This window comes from Propithecus coquereli, unplaced genomic scaffold (assembly GCF_000956105.1).
Source record: "Propithecus coquereli isolate 6110/MARCELLA unplaced genomic scaffold, Pcoq_1.0 Scaffold111, whole genome shotgun sequence".
In the NCBI taxonomy this organism is placed as follows: domain Eukaryota; kingdom Metazoa; phylum Chordata; class Mammalia; order Primates; family Indriidae; genus Propithecus; species Propithecus coquereli.
In genome coordinates, this window is record NW_012135081.1 from 1,245,006 (window position 1) to 1,255,881 (window position 10,876).

At 40.8% G+C, this 10,876-nt stretch overlaps 1 protein-coding gene across 1 annotated transcript in view; it reads right to left on the reverse strand.

Moving 5' to 3' along the window:
• The window catches only part of CERS5 (ceramide synthase 5), a 36,693-nt gene that overhangs the window by 2,448 nt on the left and 23,369 nt on the right, over positions 1 to 10,876 (reverse strand). The window contains exons 2-9 of the mRNA XM_012654277.1: positions 8,952 to 9,057; positions 8,211 to 8,341; positions 7,494 to 7,551; positions 4,952 to 5,002; positions 4,140 to 4,232; positions 2,051 to 2,179; positions 1,837 to 1,943; positions 907 to 1,063 (exon numbers count right to left, since the gene is read on the reverse strand). Of these exons, the coding sequence (XP_012509731.1) occupies positions 907 to 1,063; positions 1,837 to 1,943; positions 2,051 to 2,179; positions 4,140 to 4,232; positions 4,952 to 5,002; positions 7,494 to 7,551; positions 8,211 to 8,341; positions 8,952 to 9,057 (832 nt within the window). The remainder of the gene's footprint in view (positions 1 to 906; positions 1,064 to 1,836; positions 1,944 to 2,050; positions 2,180 to 4,139; positions 4,233 to 4,951; positions 5,003 to 7,493; positions 7,552 to 8,210; positions 8,342 to 8,951; positions 9,058 to 10,876) is intronic.

The window sequence follows — 10,876 nt, forward strand, 5'->3', positions numbered from 1 at the left end:
AGATCATAAATACTTAGATTACACTCCATCAGTTTGTCTTAGCATTAGTACCTCTCTAGCAGAGCCCTTCCCACTTGGGAATTTGTATTACTTTAGGCTGAAATCCCTAGCTCTTGGCCTAATCACAGTCTGTTTCAGAACTTACAAAATTCAATTATGAGCTTTTGTTTTGTTTTGAGATGGGGTCTCACTATGTTGCCCAGGCTGGTCTCAAACTCCTATGCTCAAGTGATCCTCCCACATCAGCCTCCCAAGTAGGTGGGATTACAGGTGCGTGCCACTGCACCCGACCAATTATGAGTTTTATCATTAAATGGCACCTTTCTTTGGCTCTTAGTATAATAAGGACATTGGAAACACTACATACCCATTCACTTAGGACCCTTGCCTCATACAACAGTGGGGTGAAGAAGGTATTAGTTCCTTATATAAATCAAACCTTGAATATCACAGCATGGTCATCTTGGGGTGGCTTGTGAACTACCATACTACTCCTAGACAACCTAACAGTCTGTTTTTACACAATTTATATCTTGGTGCTTTGCATATGATTTCCTTTAACAAAAAAAGGCTCCCATGTTAAAAACAAAAATATGAAAATCCACTAATGTAGAAAGGAGAGGAAAGGTTGAGGCCATCTCTAAACTCTTAACCCTACTCATTCTTTAACAAAAGCCATTCTTAAGGAACAGGAAAAAGGTAGGTCCTTCCTCTTGCATCTAAGTTATGTCTTAAAAGGCTAAATACTCATATTTATAGGAAAGGCAAAAACTCTAGAGCCTTAGGCTTTTTGCCTGGCCTGCTTGTGTAGATGGGGCTCACCAGCCTAGATGGACAGAGGTCTATTGAGTAATACCCATCATCTTCCTACACAGCTCAAAGAAAGAAGCCATCTTTCATCCTCACCTTTCCCCGCATCAAGGCTTTGAAAGCAATTCGTGCAATTAGATAGGACCAGATGACATGCAGAACCTGTAGGGTCAGAAGAAGGCCATTGAAGAGCCACCAGGAAGCATAGGGCCCGATCATCTCCCAACTCTCAAAGAGGGTCGTGTTCAGAATCCTAGAAGAGGGAGGCCAATAGTCAGATTCTGGAGTCAAAGCTAGGTGGACAGATGAAGCTGAAGTTCCAAGGATATTCATCTATAGTGAGAGAAGAATAAAGAAAGGGAGGAGCCCTTTTCTATCTTTAGGGACTGGGGAAGACAAAGAAATCTTAGGAACTGACGGATTAAGTCACATTATTAATCACTTCAAATAGGCATAGTTTCACAAAATTGGGATGGCAGTGGGATGGGATTATAATTCTGGGAATGACTCAGATCCTCAGGCACATATAGGACAGTAGGTAGCTGATTTCCTCAGACTAAGCAGAATCTTCAACCCAGAGTCACTAACTATGTACCATAAAGTAGTGAGTGTAGAAGTGAAAGGGGTGTGTGTGTGTGTGTGTGTGTTGATTAGGAATAGAGCAGGAACACAAGCAAGAAAGATCCCGAGAATTCTGTAAACAGTGCAAACAAAAGCAAAGGAATTACTTAGGCACAAAATGAGGACTGTCCTCAGAGATGAGTCAGGAAAGCCAGAAGCCAAGTGACTTGGATACTGAGTCTAAATCAGACCTTGCTAGAAATACGGTATAAGACAGCTTGGAGGTCCTGTGAAAGAAAGTCCATAAGGGTCAGCTTAGGCCAAGGAAAAAGCACGGTTATACGGTTCTTGGTGTTCTATTGGCAAAAATAGAATAGAACAGAAAAACTGAACTGGCAAAATTGAATTGGCAAAAAGGTATCATTAGCTACATATGTACCACAGCTCTACAGCCCTAGCACTTACCAGAATGGATAGATTCCTAGACGAGTGACCATAAAAACGGCACTGAAGATCACAAAAAGGGTATCACAGAGCCGCTGATACTTGGCATAATTGGCCAGCTTGGCTGCCTGAAGAAAGGAAGATAAGAATTGAGTTGGGAACAAAGTCAGTTCTCACATAGGAAGAAAAGGAGAGAAAAAGAGGGATGATGAAGACAGAGGGGTTGGGTTTTTACCTCCAGCAAGAAGTCTGAGGCATCATGTAGACACATGATCAGAGTTCCCACCCGAGCCATATTGTTGATGTAGGAGAAGGTGATAAGCCCAATGGTGACCAAATGATGCATAAACATGATCAGGAAGTCCTAGGAAGGAATGAAAATAGAAGAGACAGGTAAAGGCAAGGCCATAGAAATGCTAGCCAACCCAATATTCTTGCATTATTCTGAGGCTCTTACCCCATTCCTTATAGGTTCCATTCTGCTTAGATTTTCCCTTAGGGCATTTAACCCAGTACTACCTACATCAGTGATGGACCCATAGTCTATGTTAATATAGCTCAGAACACAGAAAAGAACAATTTCCTTTGGTAATTGCAGAATATATAGAGCATGGGATGCTGAGCTGATACTTGGGAGTAATTTCTCCTTGGGACATATATAAGCCTTAGATATCCCTAAGATTCTAAGACTCTTCTGCTTTAGTGACAGAAATTTCAACCAAAGGGACCTAACAGAAAGGAGAGGTTTGTGGAAGAAGGGCAAAGCTAAATTCCAGAACGTTTCAGAAAAATGCATATTGGTTAAACCATTTTACTGCAAGCACTTCCTGCTTTCAGATTTAAGGCTCTGATTTCCTCTTGGGTTCAAATGCCAGGGTTAGACCTGGAGAAATCTCCAAACACTTGAGTTATCATACACATCTATTAAATACTTGTCAGCCCACTGAGGAACAAAGGGTGGGAGAAGGCAAATGAATCTGAGTCAGAGAAAAAAGGATGAAAATTCTATGCTCCGAACATAGATACAATGGTATTAATGATGTTCTAGTTCTTTAGTTGGGTGATGGGTTCACAAGTATATAGTCTATTATGTTTTAAAACTTATATATGTATTTTAAAATTCTTTTTTTATGTATCACTAAAATACAATTTTTTTTTTTTTTTTTTTTGAGACAGAGTCTCACTCTTTTGCCCGGGCTAGAGTGAGTGCCGTGGCGGCAGCCTAGCTCACAGGAACCTCAAACTCCTGGGCTCAAGCGATCCTCCTGCCTCAGCCTCCCAAGTAGCTGGGACTTTAGGCATGCGCCACCATGCCCGGCTAATTTCTCTATATATTTTTAGTTGTCCAATTAATTTCTTTCTATTTTTAGTAGAGACGGGGTCTCGCTCTTGCTCAGGCTGGTTTCGAACTCCTGAGCTCAAACAATCCGCCCGCCTCGGCCTCCCAGAGAGCTAGGATTACAGGTGTGAGCCACCACGCCCGGCCAAAGTAAAATTTTAATAAGGTAACCTGTGTCTCCTGACTATAGGAGAGTGAAAGGCATCGGAATTGAGTATCAAGTTTCTGCTTCAGATAACACTAACAACCCAGTTTAGTTTTAATCCATTCCCATAAATGCTAACCCTGGTTTTCCTATTAACCTTTCTTTTCCTTACCAAAGATAACCCTGATTAGTGACAGATTAGGGGTAGAGCTGCTGGCACCACAGTGTATCTCATAGACACCAATGAAAAGGTAAACATTCTGCCCTTTCTGTCTGGTTATATAAAACTTATTTCCAATTCTGTCACTATGTGGGTAAGTCAGCTCAGTTTTCTCAATCTTTGCTTCCTAAACAATAGCAGGAAGAAAGTAAACTAAATCATCTAAAACCCCTTCTAGTTGACATTCTGTAAGTAAATGGGGTAATCAAAGGGAGAACAGAGAGAGCAAGCAAGAGTTCCTAATGTTACATAAACGCCAGATCCAGCTTTTCTGGAATCAGGTGTTCTTTCTAAATCAGACTTTGGTGTCTCCAAGTTCTGACTAGTTTCCTGAAATTTAGAGAGGTAAGAACCTTGGTGAAGAATAAGGAAAAAAGTATGCTTCTTAGCTGGTTAACTGTTCTCATCCTGGGGCTGCCCTGAATGTCTTAAATATACTTCATCACTGGTTAAGTTTCATTTATGAGAACATTACAATGAGCTAATAGTCCCATCAAACCAACTTTCTCTTTTGTTTGTGGTCCTAGTCAGGGAAGAGAATCCATCACAATGGCAGTAATAGAAAGTGGTAGAAAGGAAGATGTAACGAATTAGGGAGTTGAGGAAGCCAATGTCCTTACCTTTCTTTTAATGTCTGTGAACTGAGAAAACATAAGAGACCAATAGAAGGCCAATTCCATGATATAATAGTAATAAAGCCCACGTGAGAGAGGCTGGAAGAGAGAAAGAAGTAGTTAGAATACCAGCTAGTCAAAGGTACATTCCATCTCTGCAGGTTTCTCTGTCTTGGAGGACCAATACCCCAAATTATTAGGTATTTTTCCTTTTCCATTATCTCCCAAGATCTGCAGTAGCTAACAGACTTTGGAGAGACTCTGGTGTAGAGACTTAAACTTCTTCCCTCTGTACCTCTGCATACCATCTCCAGCTCTCATCTATATTAGAGATAAGATAATACATACTGTAGAACAATCCAACCAGTATGTCTAGAATTGTAGGCAATTAGTGCTTTTCATGGGATTATATACACAAAGGCCTTCGGGCCTTCCCTTCTATCCCTTTAGCAGTTCCCTGACATTTTTCTATTATAGATTAGAAAATATTCTTAAGGGGATTCCAAGTCGCCCTTGATACAAAAAGGACACCTTAACCAGAAAGCACCTCATTAAACGCTAGGAAACTGCTTTTCTCTCTAGCCCAATTAGGGTGAACATAATGGGGAACTTGGAACAAAAAGGTCACTGGATTTCACTGCTATGGGGGCCTCAGAAATAGAAACCTTGAATATATGACTCAGAGGGACTCAGCCCCTAAACCCTCAATACCAAGGAAATGTGCCATCTGTCCTGGGACTGGCATTGCACTCTCACCCACCCCATCTTACACCTTATGCACATACCAGGCACCTATCTTGAAACAATTCAGATCCTACCTGAAATGGATAGCCATGCCAGCACTGTCGGATGTCCCAGAACCAAGGTGACTAAAAGAAAACAGATAATCCAGGTCAGCCTTCAGGATTCTCACCTGGCTTCAGGATCTACCCTGTATAATCCCCTTCTCACTTGGCTGGGGCAAGAGACAAGAAAGGGCTCCCTCTTAAGAGATTTTAGAAATTCCTAAGGGATCGATACATGGGTAGATTTTTCTTCTACAATAAGAAAGCGTTATAAATAGAGAAACTATGCTTTGAGGTAAGTAAGAGCAGGGAGAGCTCTAGGATAGTTTCAGGAAACATCACCACCTGGGATACATATATATGGAGGCAGGAAGACAATGATTCTGTTTGATAACCAAGAGAAAGATCTCTGCATCAGTTCAAAACTCAAAAGTAATCATCTCTAATGGAGTTACAATTATGTCTTTTTTTTTTTTGAGACAGAGTCTCACTCTTTTGCCCGGGCTAGAGTGAGTGCCGTGGCGTCATCCTAGCTCACAGCAACCTCACGCTCCTGGGCTCAAGCAATCCTTCTGTCTCAGCCTCCCGAGTAGCTGGGACTACAGGCATGAGCCACCATGCCCGGCTAATTTTTTCTATATATTTTTAGTTGTCCGATTAATTTCTTTCTATTTATAGTAGAGACGGGGTCTCGCTCTTGCTCAGGCTGGTCTCAAACTCTTGAGCTCAAACAATCTGCCTGCCTCGGCCTCCCAGAGTGCTAGGATTACAGGCGTGAGCCACCGCGCCCGGCCTACAATTATGTCTTTTAAGGACTTTGTTTGTTTCACTTATGCCATTGAATTTATTACCATTAAATTGTTTATAATACTGTTTTATTATCCTTTCAATGTCTATAGGATCTACAGTTACAAGCTCTTATCGATAATTCATATTTTCTTTTTTTCTTGGGGTTTATCAATTTTAATCAGACTTTCAAAGAACCAACTTTTGGTGTTATTAATTTTATCCATTGTCTAATGTCTATTTCATTATTTTCTGCTTATTCTTTATTATTTCTTTCCTTTAGCTTACTTTGCTCCTTTGGAGATGCTGAAGTGGAAACTTCCATCAGTGACTTTCTTCTTTTCTAACACAAACATTTAAGGCTATTAATTTCCCTATAAGTATGCTTTAGCTGCATCCCAGAAATTTTGATATGTTGTATTTTCAGCATCATTTAATTCATAATATTTTCTAATTTCCTTGTGATTTATTTGATCGATGGGTTATTTAGAAGAGTTGTTTAACTTCCAAATATTTTCTATATATCTTATTGACTTCTAATTTAATTCCATTGTAGTCAGAGCACACATTCTATAAGATTTCAATATTTTGAAATTTACTGAGACTTATTTTATGGCCCAGCATAATCTATCTTAGTTGACGTTCCAGGCGTATTTGAAAATTATATGTATTCTTCAGCTGTTGGTGTAGTGTTCTATACATGTCAATAAAGTCAAATTGGTTGATCATGTTGTTAATATCTTTTACATCCTTAGTGATTATTTTTTTTTTGCGTCTAGTGATTTAGTCAATTACTGAGAGAAGAGCATTAAAATCTCTAACTATGGGCCAGGGATGGTAGCCCACACCTGTTATCTTAGCGCTTTGGGAGGCCAAGGCAGGAGGATTGCTTGAGGCCAGGAGTTCTAATGCAGCTTGAACAACATAGCGAAGCCCTGTCTCTACAAAAAAATAAAAAAATTAGCTGGGCATGATGGTGCATGCCTATAGTCCCAGCTACTCGGGAGGCTGAGTCAGGAAGATACCTTGAGCCCAGGAGTTTGAGGTTGCAGAAGGCTATCATGATGCCCCTGGGCTCTAGCCTGGGCAACAAACCAAAACACTATCTCCTCCCACCCCCCAAAACCAAACAGACAAACAAAAAATTCCAACTGTGACTATGTATTTGTCTATTCCCTTCCTTCAGTCCTACTAGTTTTTACTTCATCTATTTTGAAGACATAATTATATCATTTAGAGAAAAATAGTGTGAGACAGGGAAAAAAACATGAAATTAGGAATCAAAATGCCTGAAATTTTTCTTTGACTATAACAACTGAAAAGCAGGAATAATACCTATTTCGCCCACTTCTTAAACACATAAATGAATCGGTTGATTGCTTGTTGCCTAGGCTGGTCTTGAACTCCTGGCCTCAAAAATCCTCTCAAAGTGCTGGGATTATAGGCATGAGCCACCATGCCCAGCAGTTTCATCCACCTTAAAGTGCTATTGATTCCCTTGGAGGAACAGGATTTTTGTCAAGTACTTTTTAAGCTACTAAGTACTATGCTGATTTAATTATTACTATTATTATTAGCATTATTTAGGGGAGAAATAGTAGAGTCATGAGGTTACTGAAGTCAGGCCCCAGACAGAAGACAATCTCTTAGCATATAAACCTGGGCTATGGTTATCACAAAGGAGAAAAACTTAGGGAAAAATAAAGGTCTAAAGGTATTTAACTCTTACCTTTAGAGATCAAGGCACAATTAGAACCCAATCAGAGGACCAAAGAAAGTTCAGACTCACCAACCAGAGAAATCTAATTCCGTAGCAGAATATACATAAATAAAAAGTGAATCTCCACCTGGGTGAGCAAAGAGTAGAGGTTAGACAAATGTTTACTCAAAAGTTTTTGAGGTTAGGGAAGTCAAAATAGCAGATCTGGGGATAAGGCAGTTACTGGTAAGAAACAGGCTAAATTCCCAGAATAGGGACAAATACTATTACCTAAAAAGCCAAAGACAGTCATCTTCCAGCCTCTGTGTAAAACAGATTTCCACAAATATATACTGCTTTTAATCAACTTTTCTTCCCTATCAGACTCCCTGATGATAGTGCTCTATTTCTAGAGGATACTTAGTAAAAATTCAGTGAAATGTAGTATTTTCCAGAAAAGGGATGCTTCCCACAAAAACATCAATTTACAGCAATCTAGTACTATTTCTGTCAGGGCGTACGAGGGTGTGCATATCTACCTAAGTGCAGTTATAGGAATTTATTCCCACTCTATTTGGGAAAGGGGGATAAAATGGAACCACACCTAGCTCAGTGGCAAGCACGTCCAAGAAACTAAGGGCGACCAGTCTTCCAGTTCTCTTCTTTCCTACCTATAGTAGACTGAGTTAGCCCTCCACATCCATCAACTGTTGCCCTAGCAACAGAAGTGACTTCCAAAAAGAAAACCTCAGTCCAGTTGTACTCCCACCTCCTCCTCATTCCCTCCCTCCCTCCCTGTACACCTACATGCTTTCACAGAATTTAGTGAGCGTTGGGGGCTTGTCCTGATTCCTCCGATGGCGAAACCAGCATTGGATTTTTCGGACATCCCAGTCCAGTTGCTTTGATAGACCCTCCAGCCTTTTCTTATCAGGATACTGTAGGTGTATAACCAGAGTCAGAACACTCTTTTCTTCTCAAACCCCTCATTAAATCTCTTTGACTAGCTGAGTGGCAAGGGGTGATCATCACAGTGGCTCAAGTGATGTTTATCTTTCCAGGTTTTATCCCAAAGTCATTTTTAGTAAGAAATCCTATCTTGCACATCAAGGACTTTTACTGCTAACATGCACACATTCTTGTTTGGTCTTCTCCCTCCAGCCCAAGCTGGGTAAAAAAGGATATTAAAACCCAAACTGCAAAGACTATCAGTACCATCCCCATCTTGATTACACAACTAGGTAATGACAGAAACTAAAGCAAGGAAAAACAAAAACAAGATATTATATGGCTGTGTCTAGGGAAAGAGGAGTAGAGGTGGCTGCTGGGCCTAAAACTCAAAGGTGTCTAAATTTGACATGTGTAGGGACCCTGGCCCAAAGGTTTTCCCTGAGAGGATAAATTCTCCATATAGCTATATGGACTACCCAAACATAAAAGATCATCCCATCCTGTTCTTATCCTTGGAGATAGGTGCTTTCTATCCTCCCTTGCCCCATGCAGCAATACCTCCCATGAATTTTCCTCTCTATTTCTTTGCCCGCTTACCTTGGTAATAGATATGAACACCTTTTCAAGGATGGCATTGGGTTGGGCCTGATAAGGACCATTGTCCTCGATGCCAACATGGAGTGCACAGGGTTTGGCAATAAACCTGTAATGGAGAATAACCAAAAGCCAATTCTTTTTTTAAGTTTTTATTTATAATTGACACATAACAACTGTACATATTTGTGAGGTACAATGTGATGTTTCAATGCACGTATACATAGCATAATAATGAAATTGGGGTAATTACCATATCCATCATTTTATTATTATTATTTTTTTTTTTTTGAGACAGAGTCTCGCTCTGTTGCCTGGCCTAGAGTGAGTGCCATGGCATCAGCCTAGCACACACAGCAACCTCAAACTCCTGGGCTCAAGCAATCCTCCTGCCTCAGCCTCCCAAGTAGCTGGGACTACAGGCATGCGCCACCATGCCCGGCTAATTTTTTCTCTATATATATATTTTTAGTTGTCCAGATCATTTCTTTCTATTTTTTAGTAGAGACGGGGTCTCGCTCTTGCTCAAGAGTCTCGCTCCTGGGCTCAAGGTATCTTCCTGACTCAGCCTCCCGAGTAGCTGGGACTATAGGCATGCACCATCATGCCCAGCTAATTTTTTTATTTTTTTGTAGAGACAGGGCTTCGCTATGTTGTTCAAGCTGCATTAGAACTCCTGGCCTCAAGCAATCCTCCTGCCTTGGCCTCCCAAAGCGCTAAGATAACAGGTGTGGGCTACCATCCCTGGCCCATAGTTAGAGATTTTAATGCTCTTCTCTCAGTAATTGACTAAATCACTAGACGCAAAAAAAAAAATAATCACTAAGGATGTAAAAGATATTAACAACATGATCAACCAATTTGACTTTATTGACATGTATAGAACACTACACCAACAGCTGAAGAATACATATAATTTTCAAATACGCCTGGAACGTCAACTAAGATAGATTATGCTGGGCCAGGCTGGTCTTGCTCAGGCTGGTCTCGAACTCTTGACCTTGAGCGATCCATCCGCCTCGGCCTCCCAGAGTGCTAGGATTACAGGCGTGAGCCACCGCGACCGGCCCCATCACTTTATTATTATTATTTTTTAGAGATAGTGTCTTACTCTGTCGCACAGGCTGGAGTGCAGTGATGCAATCATAGCTCGCTGTAACTTCAAACTCCTGGCCTCAAGCAATCCTCCTGCCTCAGCCTCCCAAAGTGCTGGGATTACAGGCACAAGCCACTGCACCTAGCCACATCCATCACTTTAAACATTTATCATTTCTTTGTGGTGACAACATTGAAAACCTTCTCTTCTAGCTATCTTGAAATATAAAAGACATTGTTATTTGCTATAATCACCCTACTGTGTAACAGAACACCAAATTTTTTCTTCCTAACTCTGTACCCACTGACCAACCTCTCCTGGTACCCCCGTTCCCAGCCTCTGAACCACTATCCTTCTCTCAACTTCTATGAAATCAACTTTTTTACATTCCACATATGAGTGAGATCATATGGTGTTTGTCTTTCTGTGCCTGACTTATTTCACTTAGCATGATGTCCTCTAGGTTCCTCCATGTTACTGAAAATGATAGGATTTCATTGTGTATATATATACCACATTTTCTTTATCCCCTCATCATTAGATGGGCATTTAGGTTGATTCTGTATTTTGGATATTATGAATAGTGCTGCAGTAAACATGGGTATGCAGATGTCTCTTGACATACTGATTTAATTCCTTTGGAGTTAATCTAAGCCCCCAAACTATGAAACTGCTAGAAGAAAACAGGGAAAATGCTTAATGAAATTGGACAAGGCAAGAATTTTTTGAATAAGACTTCAGGCCGGGTGCGGTGGCTCACGCCTGTAATCCTAGCTCTCTGGGAGGCTGAGGCGGGCGGATTGTTTGAGCTCAGGAGTTCGAAACCAGCCTG